The 15,537-nt window shown below is 35.8% G+C and overlaps 1 protein-coding gene across 5 annotated transcripts in view; it reads left to right on the top strand.

The window, feature by feature from the left end:
- The window catches only part of LNPK (lunapark, ER junction formation factor), a 49,874-nt gene that overhangs the window by 12,055 nt on the left and 22,282 nt on the right, over positions 1-15,537 (top strand). For all 5 annotated transcript variants that reach the window (XR_005955610.1, XR_005955609.1, XM_041473378.1 and 2 more), the window contains exons 6-9: positions 1,084-1,124; positions 7,174-7,254; positions 7,341-7,392; positions 14,623-14,841. Coding sequence is in view for 3 of the 5 variants with exons in the window: in XM_041473378.1 (XP_041329312.1) it covers positions 1,084-1,124; positions 7,174-7,254; positions 7,341-7,392; positions 14,623-14,841 (393 nt within the window). In the remaining 2 variants the exon portion in view is untranslated. The remainder of the gene's footprint in view (positions 1-1,083; positions 1,125-7,173; positions 7,255-7,340; positions 7,393-14,622; positions 14,842-15,537) is intronic.

Below are 15,537 nucleotides of genomic sequence, written 5' to 3'. Positions count from 1 at the left end.
ATGGATTTCTGCATTCTGTAAAAGTTCAAGTAATTATTTGTTCCCTTAAAATTAAGTAACAGTTTTCCAGAAGTAACTTTGAATGGTATTGAATACCATTACTATTTATAAATAGTAAAAAAAAAAAAAAGAAAAAAAGAAAAAAAAAGTGTGTTTAGTTGGGATGGGTTTGTGTCTTGTAGTTCTATGAAGCTTTTTCTGTCTTTAAAAATGGGTAAGAATAGGTATATTTTTACAGGAAGTAATCTGCCAGTGTTCAGTAGAGCTGAGAAAGAGTGAAAAGTTGTAGTTTATTGTTAAAATCTTGCTGTGAACAGAGGTAGTAGAAAGCTCATTTGTTGAGAGAGTATCTTCTGCATTAGGTGATGGTTTATTACAGTGAGTTTTCCATCAGTGTCAAGCTCCAAACATTGACTTTCAGGAGAATCCCACATGCATTTGGCCTTTCTTCTTTCTCTTCCTCTTAGAAAGGTTAGGTGTTGTGCCTACCTTTTGCAACAGTCTCTTAACATTTAGTAGTAAAATGACTTTCTGGTAGCTGCTCTTACAAAACTAGGAGCTTTGCTGCAGTCTGAGAATATAGAAAGGGGGAAATAGATTGAACTTTGAAGCTTGGAATTGACCTGGCATTTGAAACTAGTGTGCGTTAAGAGGTTTATGTGAAATACTGAAGCCAGTAAATCTGGTTCTCAGATATGTTAATGCTTAGACCTCAGGCTTTTTTCTGTATTTTGAATCATGAGATTAAATGTATTTGGTCCATTGTTGTACCAGTTTTAATGTAGGTCAAAGCAGGGCACTGGCTAGAATTGGTTTGCTTAATGAGGAAATGGTACATAAAATTTTTTAACAGTTATAACTGTAAAGTGATAACAGTGGGCCATAATTTATAAGCAGTTTCAGCATTTTAAGTGATTTATTTTCACATAAAAACACTAGTTATTTTATACAAAGTTTACTGATGTTTAGAGTTGGTAGTGGTCAATGCATAATTTTTCCTGATATCTCAAGGTGAAGTCAATGTTTAGAGTGTGCTGAAATTAATTTATATTTGAAAACTAATGTATAATGTCCTTCTTTTAGATGATGCACTGGAAGATTTAAAATCCCAAAAGAAAAAAATAGTAAGTAAAACTTCAAGAAAAAATGGTTGTTATGGTTCACTACAACTCGTGTATGCCAGATATTTGCACCAAACTTGATCAACAGTTAATCTCAATAAGAAAAATTTAGGATGGGCAAGATTCCAAGTCTTGGATAACTTGCCCTCTTTGTCAAGTTGGTGGCACTGAGAGCTGTTTCCTCTCTGTTCATTACTCCATAGGGAAGCTTGTTGAGAGAGGAAGCTGTTTTCTTACATGGTTGGCTTCACCTGCCTTGTAAGGCAAAACTTTAAAACAACCACAACCTAAACACTTTCTGCCCTCCAACCCTACCTTGCCAAAGCAACTCCTCCTCCCTCCAGAAATGCCAAAAATTCTATTGTGAGGCTTTGTTATTAATGAATTTCCCAAAGTGTTCACCTCATACCTTGGTAGCTAAATTAATAAAAAACCCAGAACAAAGGAACCAAAAATGGTTGGGTAAGTGTCTGGTATTATGTCATGATCTATGTTTTATCATTTTTAAAATGTAGATGTAAAAAAGATAACCTGTAACCTAATGATGTCATTGTCCTTTGGTAAAGAGGATTTGCTGATATTTAAATGGAGTGTCCTTTGCTTGCAGTGGTGATACAAAGGGGTTCAAAAGGCTTACATTTTCTCTGGAGGAAAGACATGAGCATGACAACAATGTTAAGTTTATTTTATGAAAACTGCTTAACTGAAATCAGTTAATATTTCCAGCTAACATAGTCATTTGGTAGCATTAAAGGAAAAGTTCTTGAAGCAGAAAAGGCACAGTGGAGAACAAAAGAGTTTTTGGAATCTTAAATGTAAATTCTTCATTTCAGTTTAAGTTTAGTTTTCTGTAATCATGATGATCTTTTTTAAGAACAACTAGTAATACTGAATTCTTGTGTGTGAGAAGCAATTAAGATAAAAACCATTGAATAAAAGATTAGTCAGGAAAAACCTAAATGTGTATTTTGCATATGCAAAACATCAAAACAACATACTGTAGAAGAGCCAGGATGAAACAGTGCACAATACAAAAATGAAACAACTGCATAAATACTTCATAGACAAGAATGAAATGACAGTGTAAGCATGGAGAATTTAAGTCTGGAAGTATAAATTGCCATGAGTATGTATGCAAATCAAACTTTAATCATTAAAGACAAACTTCTAAATAGGATTAGTGAAACTGAGTTCTGGGAAGTCCAATAGTGTGTAAGTCAGCCATTTTTTAGAGTCTGTGATTATCACAGGATCTTGTGGGTGCCTTGTTCCTAGCAAGGAACCAGAGCAGAGGACTTACTGCAACCTCTTGAGTCACTGCAGTGTTGGTATTTTTTACTCAGAAGCTGGACTCAGGAGGTTTATCATAATTTAAGATATTCAATTAAGCATTAAAATTAGATAATTATACATGAAACAGAATATGTTGAAATGAGCTGGAAGGTGATGCAGTTAACGAGACAGAATATAATTAGTGTTTTAGATAAAAACGCTGAATCAATTGCATTCCATAAAATTTCATTTTGCTAATACTCAAATTTGATTTTGTTTTGTTTGATTAACTTCCTTAGGAGTGCCTTTGACTAATTTTTAGTAAAACAAAAATCAAGTGAAATAATGGAGAGAGGGAGGATTTTTTTTTTCTTGTTGAATTCTGATTTGCTGGTGAGTTTGCAAATAGGATTAGTTACTAAGAAATTTACACTGTGGTTCTCAAAGTATTTAGGATAAGTAAATTTGTGCTTCCTGTTTATTTCTAATGGAAATTGTTGTCTAGGCACTGAGCCTGCTGCAACATCTGTGCTTTTTCACTTCGTTGCAGCTCATCTACCTAATTGCTGGATAAATCTTACATTGAGGACAGTTGTCCTTTTGAAAAATGTTACAGTATACTTGTGTTTTACAGTCATGTGACCCATCTTTTCCCTGCAGACATTACTTGTGTGCTGAAGGGACCTAAGGTGGTTTACAGGGCTTACCTGTACGTGGTGTAAGCTCCTCATCTGCTATAATAACCTGATGCATTTGCAGTGACTGCTCAACAGGAATTAATTTCTGTTTAACTTCTCTTCTGGCTTTGGGGACATAGTCATGTATATACTCATGTGGGTAAAATACTTAACAATTACAGATACTTCATCTGGAAACTGCCATTAGTGTTGTCTGTCCCGTCCTTTGACTCAAGGTTTGTGTAATACTTATTTCTCACAGAACTGACTATGCTGGTTTTTTCCTAGTGAATACTTTAAAACTTGTTCAGTTATTAACTGGGGGTAGGGATTAAGTTAATCAGCAGTAATTAAGGCACTACTTCAAGATACAACTTTGTTTCCCTCCTTGATCATAAGGAGGGATACTGTGGTTGTGTTCGTGACTGTTTAGCTGCAATTTTGGCCTCACAGTTTCTCAGTTAATGAGTATGTCAGCCCTTAAGCCTGAACATGGTTAGATGAGCAAGTTCAGAGGGTTAAGCATATTAAAGCAAGGGCACAGGACATGTATTAAGCTGATACAACTGGGAATTAGTGGAGAGTTTACCTGGAACAGCAGTCTTAAAGATGGGATAATTCTTAGCCTGAGGACAAAGTTGTGAAGCTAGTATAGTAATTACCATGCTAATTTTAGAATTAAACTTTGCTGAAGCTTGCTCAGCTACTCTGAATACTAGGCTAAGTGTAATATTAGACTTTGACAGACTTCCAAGCCATTTCAGATAAGAGCTTGGAAATTGCATCTGTTAATCTAGGAAAAAATACCCAACTATTTTGATTTCAAGGCTGTCTTGGAGTTGCGTTAGTAAGGGGAAAAAAATGCAGCATATGAGTTCTGTTACTTAAATTAATCACTCTTTAATTAACTTTGTCTTCAGCCTTCTAGGTATAGAAAACCATGATATTTTGATGACTTTTGTATGTGATAAAAGCTCTGCTAGGAGTTGGTCTTGGATAAGCCCAGTTTTGTCTAACTGGTAAATGGTAGAGTACTGAAAATATGCAACTGGAAACTCAAAATACAGTTTAAAATCATATTTACTGACAAAGGGTCAGTTACCTTGGTGGTTTTAATGTTGGCATGGATCTGTTCAGAGAATACTTAATTACTGTGACTTAAATGGTGTATTTCCAATTTTAATGAAACTTTTGCTACGTGTACTGGTATATTTTAAATGGTACACTGAAATGAGTTTCATGGCTTTGTGTGGATGTAAAGAAAGACCTCTTCATAGTTGGAGGTAAGTAATTCTCAATTTATGAACTCACATAGTAGTATGGTGAAAAATGAGTGGTTTGCACCATGCCAGTACTTAAGTCTTTGGTTGCTAAATTGTCTTTATAAGAAGCTTAAAATACATTACTCATACTATTCAATTTAGGCAGCTGATGTCATTCCCAAAGGGATTCTCTTTGGTTACCTATTGGGAAGGAGTTAATCCATAAATTGTTCATAGGAAGAGAATGTGGTACCATGCTTCTTTATTAAGATCTGATTAATTCCATGAAAAAATCATGCTTAGAGATCACTCGTGATTTGGGTTCATTTTGGTTTATAATTTCATTGATAAGGAGAGACTATGAGTTAGCCCTTGACAGAAAGTAGAAAATGATTTTGTAGAAGTTTAAAATCTCAGAGAAGACTTTATTATGGAAAAAGAGTAAGGTATTGAGCAATTAGTTGTGTTAGTGCTCAGCATCAAGTTAACCTTTCCAAGATTATGCTTCAGGATGGTGAATGTTCCTTCCAGAAGTCAATGTCTTGGTTTGCATTCATGAATGAGCTTCCTGTGCTGGCACAAAAGCCAGTTTCCTCTGCTATGCAAACATAGAAGTAGTATTTAAATTTTACACAAGCTCTTACTTTTTTCTGTTCTTACACTGATTTGCTCACAGTAAGTAAACTTGGACCTTTTTGATTCTCTGTTTGGTATTGTCAGCCAAATTTCAATTTACTTTAGAAAAGTATACTCTATAAGTGAAAGCATGAGAAATGTGAATATGCCTGTAGAAGTCCTGACAATTTCTATATATTTTCAAGAAATTTATGGAGAGTTAGTTGTGATACTGAATTCTTGTTCAGGTTCAGCTTTACTAGAATTTTAAAGCTATATATGAATTTCAAAATATGAAGAGTAACTCGTTGAATTATCCAGAAACTATGTAATGTGGAAGATAACTTCAACATCTGAATCCTGAGCTGAGAATTGAGTTATGTTTCAAAGTAATGTAACTGTTTTTTGCAAAACTTATGTATCCACAAATAGCTACTATACTATCTAATACTTCTGTGGCAAGAAGTGCTTTAGATAAAGAAAGTGTCAAGTGATGGTGGAGCATTCTGGTTTTTCTCTCCCCTAAAGGTCACTTTGTTCTGCAGGAAGTTTGCTCATTTTTCTTTTTGGCTATACAGACAATAGTATGCACTTTATGTTCATTGGTGTGAAGTGAATTGGGTTTTTAAATTCTGATTTGGCAGACTGACTGTTAAAACTTCCCCACTTTGCAGCTTCACCTCGCTGGCTTTACCCCTTTGTATTAAAGTCTGTCTTACAGTTTTTACTTTTATAAGCAATAAATGCTTTATTTTTCCTATTAGGTCATTAATTCTGCTCTTATTGCCCTGTGTGGCATTTGTTTTACGAAGTTAGTGGGTTAACTCCAAAGTGATGCTGAAATACAAGTCTAGGAAATTGATTTTTACTTCCTTCTTCACTCCCTTTTGTTTCAACAGTCCTTAATTAACAGCCTGGATAGTATTCCTTGCCTCAAACTTCAAGAAATGTGTGGAGGAGTGAGTGTTAAATGAATACACAGTAGCCATTAAACGGAGTGAATTTTTATATAGCTTCTGAGGTCTATTTGGAATCCTGAGGTCTGTCTAAATGGAAAACTCCTGCACAGTCTGTGTATGCAGAATGGCTGAAACTTTAGTTTCTCACTAGCTAAATAATGGCATAAAATTCATGTTAACCTGCACCATTTGTTATTTTAGCAGTGATAAATGAGTTTGAGAGAATTTAATTTTTTGACCACTGACCTTTTCAGTTTTGCAGTTTATGCCAACAGTAAACTTCAGAACAAACAAAGTCCCCACTTTTAGCTGAACATGGCCATTAGTCAGCATATCTAGGAAGAAAGGTCTGCTTAAGATACTGTAAAATGTGTTATAATTTCTATCCATGTTAGGTATTTGTCATAACTTCAGCTAGCTCAGTTTCAAAGTTAAGCTGCTTCTGATGTTGGCTGTTAACCACTAAAATGATACTTTACTAGTGATTACTTTTTTTAATTAAGCCCATGTATTAGCTATAAAGCCACTTGAGTGCATTGTAAATAAAACACTGTAATAATGAAGTGCTTTAATTACACTCCCTAAAGTATGCATAGTTCTCAGTAAATTTTTTATTTAAATTCTTAACGTGTTCCTTTTTTCTGAAAAGCAGTTTGAATTGCTGTAAAGATGTAGATCCAGCCTTTAAAGTCATTTGAGCAAATTCCATGACTGTTCCCTAGTTAGTGAGTTTTCACAGCATTTGCAGCAAGCTAATTGCTTCTGCTAATAAATAATCTAAAATCGATGCTGACAGCAGTTAATTGGCACAGGGACTTTATTCTGTAAAGCACTTGGCTAACGACCTTCCTTAAATTAATAGCATTAAGTGCTATGAGGAAATAAATCTAAGGAATTGCCTGTCATTTGCTTGTCATGTCTAATAACTTCCAATAATGATGGCTGATAGATTTTTGCACATTCCATTATTGAAGTTGGTGCTTGTAATTATTCTCCTCATTATATGTAAACAATTAGCAATATTTGGTGTTTCCTTGCAATAAAGCTGTTAAGTACAAGTAGTCCATTAGAGTTTGGAAACTATTTTTGAAAGCAAAATTTATTTTCCATTGAATACAGCAAATCCTCAAGTATCTGAAAATGCTACTGGTTCATGGATGAGCTTTGCCTTTTGGTAACATGGATAAGATGCTTGTAAATGAGAGGCTATGGTGAGGGGAAATACTTTGAAAAATGATGATGATGTGTGGAATCTTTCTGTTTCCAGCTTGAGGAAGTAATGGAAAAGGAAACGTACAAGAATGCTAAACTAATCCTTGAAAGGTTTGATCCAGAATCAAGTGCAAAGGTGAGTCTTGTTATTGATACTGATGTAGTATGAAAGGTACTACGGAGCTGAGCATTCAGATGATATTATATATCATTAATTGGCAGGAGGCTGAACTACCATCTGCTGGAACATCTGCAACCCCAAGACCTGGACAAGGTAATAGTCCTGTAAAATGGGTGCTCTTTAGCATAGATACTCATCTTTCACAGCAATTTCTAGTCTAGAAGTCTGTCTATATGATAAAATTTGTAGATCAATTGACCTTTATTTGGGGTTAATAGACTGTTCATTAGGCTATGCCCATTGCTCTTCTGTATTTTTCAGGCAAGGGATCTATTACTAAAGCCTGATGTTCTAGACAGCAGGATATTTAATGCTGCTTGATGTTAAAGCTGAGAAAATTAACTTCTTGTGGCATACTTGCAACTTTTCTAGAATACTAAGGTGTTTTCAAATTTTCTGTAATATTGACTTAGCTTTTCAGTTGTGTTTCTATTTATGGCTAGTTAGACCTTTCCTAATGCAGCGCTTAAGCTACATCTACTTATGCCCAGAGAGGAATAGGAAGTTGGTGCATAATTCAACTACTTTCTAGTTACAACTAATGGACAGTTCTTTACTGGTTTACATTGTGCCATTTAAAGGTGCCATTGAATAAAATAAAATAGAAAAACTTGAATGTTTTTCAAGGAAACCTTGTTTCTAGATTGCCCACACAAGTTTCAAAACTCAACAGATCTCACACACATTAGGAGGCTTACATTAAAAATGTGGTATTTGTGCAGACAGGCAGCTGTTAATTTTTGTTAAGGTTGAGTGTAGTATGCTGTAGTTGAACTAAAAATGCTTGTATGAGCACAGTATGAAAGCTGCCTGATATTCAAAAACTGAGGTTTGTACTCACACTTTGAGACCAATCTTTGTCATTAACTTGCTGTTATAACCTGAAAGGGCTAATGCTCAAAATAAACTGCAGAATCTGATATGCATAGTTTTTCATAAAATACAGATTGCTTTAGAATTTAGTGTTAGAATTGTCACTTTGTGTTTAACTCTTGTGGGTAGCCAAACTTTTATTTTTCCCATTTTTCACTCTTGGAGTACTTGTTTTGTTCAGTGCAGAGCACATGGATTTACTAACAAAGGTGTTTATAAGCTGCATCATCAAATCCTCCGTTTTGTTCTTCTTGGTTAGCTTCAAATTGCCATGAAAATATTTTAAAACAGTCCTTACTTGTTGACATTGACAGTGAATTGACAGTGAATAGTTGCAGTGCAGTACCTCATTAGTGAAGCTTTAATCTCTTTTGTTATCTTAGGCACAACGGCTTTTTTTCAAGTTTGCTCCTAACCTGTCTTTCCCATGCTCTATTTCTGCAGCATTCACAGTTTTGTTCAGGCTGAAGGGCCATTCTGACACCCTGTTCTTTTCTCTGCCTTAATGGTGGTTGCCAAGAATTTTATGCTATGCCTGTAATGTGTAGGTATTCTGGTTTAGGCTCTTTTTAAACTCTCTATAAAATTCATCCTTCTTAAACTATGTTAGAAGTCACTCCAGTAGTTCAGTTGTAGGGTGACTGATCTGTTTGCAGAATGCAAGTAACATTGACCAGGGGATGAAACTGCCTGGAAATGTATGTTTCTATATAGAAATCTACAGAAAATTAGCTATAAATTATGCAGTGGTAAGTCTTTAGTCACTCTGGCTTTATGAAGAGAGAGCAGCACCAGTTTTGAAACTCCTTAAGAGGTACATGATTGATCTCTTCCCCTCTACCAGGCTTTGTAAGGAGCAGTGGTGAAAAGTGAGTTGGTCAGTGTCTGTTAATTAGTCTTGTGCATGTTTGTGTTTCCAAAGTGTAGTGCCCCTGCTTTTGATCCAGTCAGACAAAAGCAGATCAGTTGCATCCAGCATATGCTGTGTTGTGTTGATTGTGTCTTGACTGTTAATAGAAGGGCTGGGAGGGAGAGGTTCTGAGAGAATTAGAATTATTTCTGAGAGCCAGTCACTGTGGGCTGTGGTCTGTGTTAAGTGGTATGAACAGATATGTGAAAGAGTTGTTGCTGAGGAGTTTGCCCGCCTTGTCTGTGCTTAGAACTTTTTATTTAGAGCTAGCTGTAAATTGGGCTCATGGGCTTGGTGGAAGGAATCTTTTAGTGCAGTTTCATTTGCAAAGAGTGCTCTCTGAGACTGTCATGGTGTGAACCAATAACCTCTAAGTGGGGACACAACTGAGAAAATGTACAATTCTCTTTCAAACAGATTCAACTTTTTGGGGTGCATGGGCATTCTTGCTTGATCCTGAATAAAAGTGTAGTTTAGCTTTGGAAAGGATTTTGGAAGATAAATTTTGTAAATTGCCATGGCTTATGGTTGGATTTTATGATCTTAAAGGTCTTTTCGAACCAAAATGATTCTATGAGTCAATGTACACTTGTTTGTATGCAGCACAATTTTATTTTCATTTGTGTGATCTGTTCTCTAACGCATTGAATTTGGAATTGGTGCAGCTTTTTGTCCCCATTTAAGTGGTTAGTCAAACTATTCTGTTTTGGAGGTGTGTTATAGTTCAAGAGGGACAAGCTGTGCTTGCCTTTGGCTTGTGAAATTATGGAGACTTAATTTCCAAATAAAGTTTACTTACCAAATAATTCTTGTTATATGCAGTAATTATTTCAATTTTTAGCTATCAAAAAACCTGCTAGCTTATTACTGTACATGCTAAATATCTGCCCAAAATGAATATTAGCTTCTGTTCTGTGCAGTATATAACTTACTGTAACTAGATAACACCTTTATGTGGTTGTGGTATAATTTGGTCCATATAGTATGTGGTAGAATTAGAGTGGTTTGGAATAATAAAATATCTCATGCTGAATCTCATATCATAAATATCTCATGCAAAAACCTCATGCTAAGTATCTGCCCAAAATGAATATTAGCTTCTGTTCTGTGCAGTATATAACTTACTGTAACTAGATAACACCTTTATGTGGTTGTGGTATAATTTGGTCCATATAGTATGTGGTAGAATTAGAGTGGTTTGGAATAATAAAATATCTGTTAGCAAGTTAACATTAAAGCTTCCCTGATTTTCTCTTTGGACACAAGCTAGCCAAGCAACAGGACTAATTTTCTTGAGCTCTGTAATGGAGTCTTTTTGAAAAGATAAGCAATAACTGATACATAATCAAGTTGGACAATGTTGTGTGTGAGGCAGCTGATGAAATGTTAGTTAGTTTGTATGGGGTTACTTACTGGTTGAAATGAAAGCTTGCACATCATACTAGTTGGTACAAAGGTTTAATCAGTATTGCATAACAGTTGGTTCTCAAAAAACAACTGGTAGCAGCCCAATTTTCTTTTGTGTTTAGCTCTTCTTGCAGTTTTTGTGATTTTGACATGTATTGCTGAAATAAGTAATGGTAGTTTTAACAGATGATTTAGGTCAGTCTTGTGTTTGGCGTAAAAAACATGACAAAATCCAGAAGGAAAGGAATTTGAAAATCTAGTTGCAGTTTTATCTGTTTAGAAATGTTTTTTTGAGGGGGTACAGTTAATGAATATATACTTATTTAATACTTTGGCCACATAGAAAAATAGGGTAAGTATATATTTGCAGTGAAATATTTATCAGCAGTATCCTGTTGTTGGTACCTGCTCTTTTCATTTTGCAAATATGACTGTTAGCACGAGTGTATTGTAAATGAGATCACTCTGTGACCTGAATTAAAAATAATGCAATAAAAGATGGGTTGCAGGCTGTGGGATGGATATAGGCATGAGGAGGAGGGAAGAAAATGCTTGATTAGTCTTTGATACTAAAGCCAACAAGTTATATAAAATAAATTGACCTACAGTGTAATGTAGCTCTATGAAAATAATGTATTCTTCTCTACAGAAATCAGGGTGTTTTGAAGTGAGGAAAAAATAAAATATTTATGCTTGTAAACATGAAACATGTCACTGCCTCACCACTGCAGTAGTGTAATAGTCTTTAAGAGCTCATACTGAATCATCAGTTGAGTAGATATCTCTTAAGTAATGTGTCTGCTTATGTCTGAAGTGTCCAATGCTGGTAACTGCAGAATTTGAACTGTAGTGTGTTTGGAGAATAAAAGTTCTACTTTTAAGCTGTTTATCTGTCTTCATACAGTTGACTTTTGGATACACAAATATTGTTACTGAAGAAAATCCTTGGAAAATGTCAAAACTTCATTAAAACTACATCAGCAGTAGCTGTAAATTGTGTTAGTGTTGAGGTCAATGGACATGTTTCTTCAAGAAGTTGTGCAACTTGGAATTATGGAAATCTGGGACTTTGCAAAAGGCTCATTTGTAACACATTGCATCTTGAGGCAATTTGAGAGTATATAGATCATTCAGCTACTTCAGAAGAATATTAGGGCTGTTATTGTGGAAGTGCAGAGCAGGAATTAAGAGAGCTCATGCATAAAGGGTCTGTATGTGACACTAAAATGATGAGACGGGGCTGTACTTTGCTTGTCCGTGACAATGCATTTATGGATCATGGGGACGGTATCAGGAACGTAGGCATCAGAAATTCAAGTTTGTGTGTTGTCACTGAATAACATCTACAGCCACTCTGTGAAGGGCAATACTGGAATGGATGGGCTGTTGTGCCAAGAGCAGCATTTCTCACTTTCTCATAATGCCTGTTCTAGTGACTTCTCTTACTTGGGGAGCAGCAGCATGTTGGCAAGTTCTCTTAAGTAGAATCACAGAATAGAATGAAAGGCAAGTGAACTTCTAAGTGAAGGGGGGAAGAAAAGGCATTGTAAATAACCCAAATTTTGTGGAAACTAGCAGTGAGTCTTGCATTCTTAACTCTGTAATGGAACTAAAACTACTGAAGCATATCTCTCTAATACTTACTGTAAAATACTGGTTCAGCATCTTTATAGGACCAAAAATATGAGGAAAGAGTCATTAAAGTAGCAGTATCTTTTTAATTGAAAGTAGTTTAAAGAAGACTTGCCAAAAATGACCCTTCATAAGGAACAGGCAAAAGGGGCAAAGCTCTTGCAGGCGGCATGGAAATTGCTTAGAAATAATATAGTATGGGCTCGGAATAAATGTGAATATAGCCATGACCTATTGAAACAGACTCAGCATTCTTAAACAATTAATATGCTTAAACCTCATGATCTAGAAATACAGCCTTCAAAATGTAAAAATAAATCCATGTGTAGAATTTACAGTAATGGTCTTGGACATTTTTCTGTGTAAAACAATAATAAAGAGGGTTTTGTAATGAAAAAAGAATGGACTAAGATGTCTTTACAGATGTTTAAAATTATCTTGGAACAAGTGGAATTAGGCTTTATATTTGTCACTAATTTTTTGTACATATGTGGACCTGAGAAGACTTGAGAAATCACATACCTTTTAGCTTAATTTTTGAAACCAGTACATGACTGGAAACTATAACACAAACTTGACTATAAATCATGGGTTTTAATCAATATTTTGTATCTGGAGATGGGCCATGCCTGTTGCTCAGATGGCATAGAGGGAATGCAGTTATCCTTGTGTAGTAAAACTTGAAAGGTTACTGCATATGGCTCTCACAAAAAGATCTTGAAGGCATGTGAATGGGGAGGTTCATCATAACTGAATTCTTACTTCATATAGAACTTTGAATACAGGAGCAGTTTTCAAACCAGAAGCAAGTCACTAAGGAAATGCTGATGGAATTTCTGCAACTACTTCACCAATTAATCCCAGTTTCCAGATTCTGAACAGCTGAAATAGTGAGGGGGCAAACATACTTGTTAAAATCAAGTTTAAATACAGAACCTTCAGACTCATTGACTGATGTAATTTGGACGATGAGGTTGTGTGAAGTAATGCAGCCATGCACATGATGTGGCAGGGAAAAAGTAGTGATTTGTTCTGTGTTGGAGGAAACTTGACTAGGTGGATTTTTAGTAAGACTGTAGTTTTTAAACTTGTAGTTTTTAAAGTGGTGATTCCGAAGAATTTTTAATTCTTTCTTCTGTTGTGTATTAATCCTATTTATATGTTCAGATAAGAAGGCAAGACCATAACCTATGTGTGTAGCAATTTTCATGGCACTGGATTGGCTGTATTCCCACAGAACTGTTACATTTGCCCTAGTGCTTCAGTGATAGCAGCTCTGTCTTTGCTGGTGCCAGGTGATGTAGCATGCTCACCTCCTCCACCCACAGCAGCAGCTTAGCATGCTAGTGTTGTACTTTGGGGACAGGGGTCATTCCTTCAGACTCAGCACACCCCTTTTCCAGTGGCTGGTTGGCAGTGGACCTGTAAACTGCCTGCTAAGCATTTAAACTCTTCCAGCCTGACACAAAGTCAGCAGATAAAATCTGTCTAATCTTGAGACTCGTGGAAGTAATTTTAAAGTCCAAATGTAGTGTTAAATTCCATTTGTTGTGAAGGAAGACATGCAAGCTGGTTCAAAGTGACGTGGTGCTATACACTAACGGTAGGGTATTGCAGTTTAGGTGTGGGCGTTATTGGGGTGTCCCTGTAGAGACTAACCTGCTGCTTGTTAACCGTGTAAATATCTGCAGACCTAAAGCAATGGTTACATTTCTGTTTGATTTGTTGCAAACAATAGTGTGTGAACCTCAGGCTTGCATGACTAGTACAACATTCAAACCATGGTATATTGCTCTGGTGATATTTGGCTTCGTGTAAGAACAACTGAGGAAATATATTAAGTTTTTCATGATTGTGATTTAATAGTGACTGGTAGTGGTGTGAGAAGAGGTAAAAGCAGGGAAGTGTTCTGCCAGAGCCCATTCTTGCTTTGTGAGAATCCATTCAGGATTTGATAATGGGGTTACTGAAACAAGTCAGTGAAACTATATCACCTGAATGAAGCATTTCCTTTTCTTCTGGTTTTAGAATTGTTTGATTTATCCAATCTGATTTTTTTTTCATAACTGGGGCATGTAACCTGGGCATATTAGATACTGAATGAACAGTTTTGGTCCCATGGAAAGCTAAATACTTGGAAGCATTTTTAAGCCATGGAGTAAAAAGTGGTCAGTTCTATACATTGTGGTTTGAGTCTAGCTGTTTCTATGTCCAATGTTCAGCCTTAGCAGATACTTTGATTTTGTTCTCTAATTTCCTTCTAGAAGAATTTTCCCCAAACAGTTTATTTAACAGTTATGATAATTGAAATATTCTATCTGGTATTTACTTCTGTGTGGTATTTACTTCTATGACATGCTCAGCTGATAATGTTTAGTTTTAGACCTTCCTGGTTTTGTTTGATTCTGTAATTTGCTAATTGGTATAACAATATTAATGCACTTTTACTAATATCTTGCTTATGCTAGATATTAAATTCAGTATGTACATATTCTTGTCAGAAATTCGTCAGAGGACTGCAGCTCAAAGAAATGCTTCTACACCTCCACCTGCAACTCCTAAACAAGGCTCTCCAAAGTCCCCTCTTCCAGCACCTCCTAACCTGCAGAGAGAAGGCCCAGCTCCGAGCGGGCTCCCAGAAAGAGCTGCTGTGCCATCCTTGCAATCCACTGTTTTACCACGGCGCCCTGGATCCCCTGCCACTTCAGTGCCTGGAATGGGTAAACACAGCACTTAATGTTATTTACAGTTTATATTGTTTTCTCTGGTTACCAATAAAAGAGGCCGTTTTCAGACAGTATGGAAATGGCATTTCATTTGGAAATAGCAGAGCAGTTATCTGATTAAGCAGGAGTTCCATATTCAATTAGCCATAACTCTTTACAGCTGGCACCTTTTGATGCTGAAACCTATTGCCTGAGCTCATTTAACTGTTATGGCTTCTTTGTTTAAATGGCAATAAAACTTTGCAGTATTCTGTAGTCAACAGTATAGCATACCTTTTTATGTTCTTAGTTTAGAAGAGCTCTATGCTTGTATAAATCAGGTACAGAGGAGAACACTTTCAGAATACATTCATGCTTCTCACTAAACCCTGCACATATTTTTTTTAACATGGATCTTGACATTTATTTAAATTTTTACTCTAGAAGGTATAGTCATGCAGCCTATACTCATAGATTAAAGTGTGGAATACCAAATACAAGAGAAAAGTTGTCTGTGTTGTAGCTGAATACTAAAATAGCATTGTTGTTTTAGTACAAGAGTCCAAAGTTTAGCAACAGGTTGAAATCTGGTAGGAATGAGTAGTCCTTAAAATTTGGTTGCATATCCTGCAGATGTTTTTCCCTTGATTTCCTATTTGGTGTTCAGATGGGATGGACTTTTAATAAATAGAATATGAACTAAATTGCATT

The sequence above is a fragment of the Pyrgilauda ruficollis genome, unplaced genomic scaffold (genome assembly GCF_017590135.1).
Source record: "Pyrgilauda ruficollis isolate IOZ18807 unplaced genomic scaffold, ASM1759013v1 scaffold3, whole genome shotgun sequence".
NCBI classification, from domain to species: domain Eukaryota; kingdom Metazoa; phylum Chordata; class Aves; order Passeriformes; family Passeridae; genus Pyrgilauda; species Pyrgilauda ruficollis.
The sequence above is the reverse complement of the archived record's forward strand: the minus strand, read 5'-3'. Positions and strand labels throughout refer to the sequence as shown.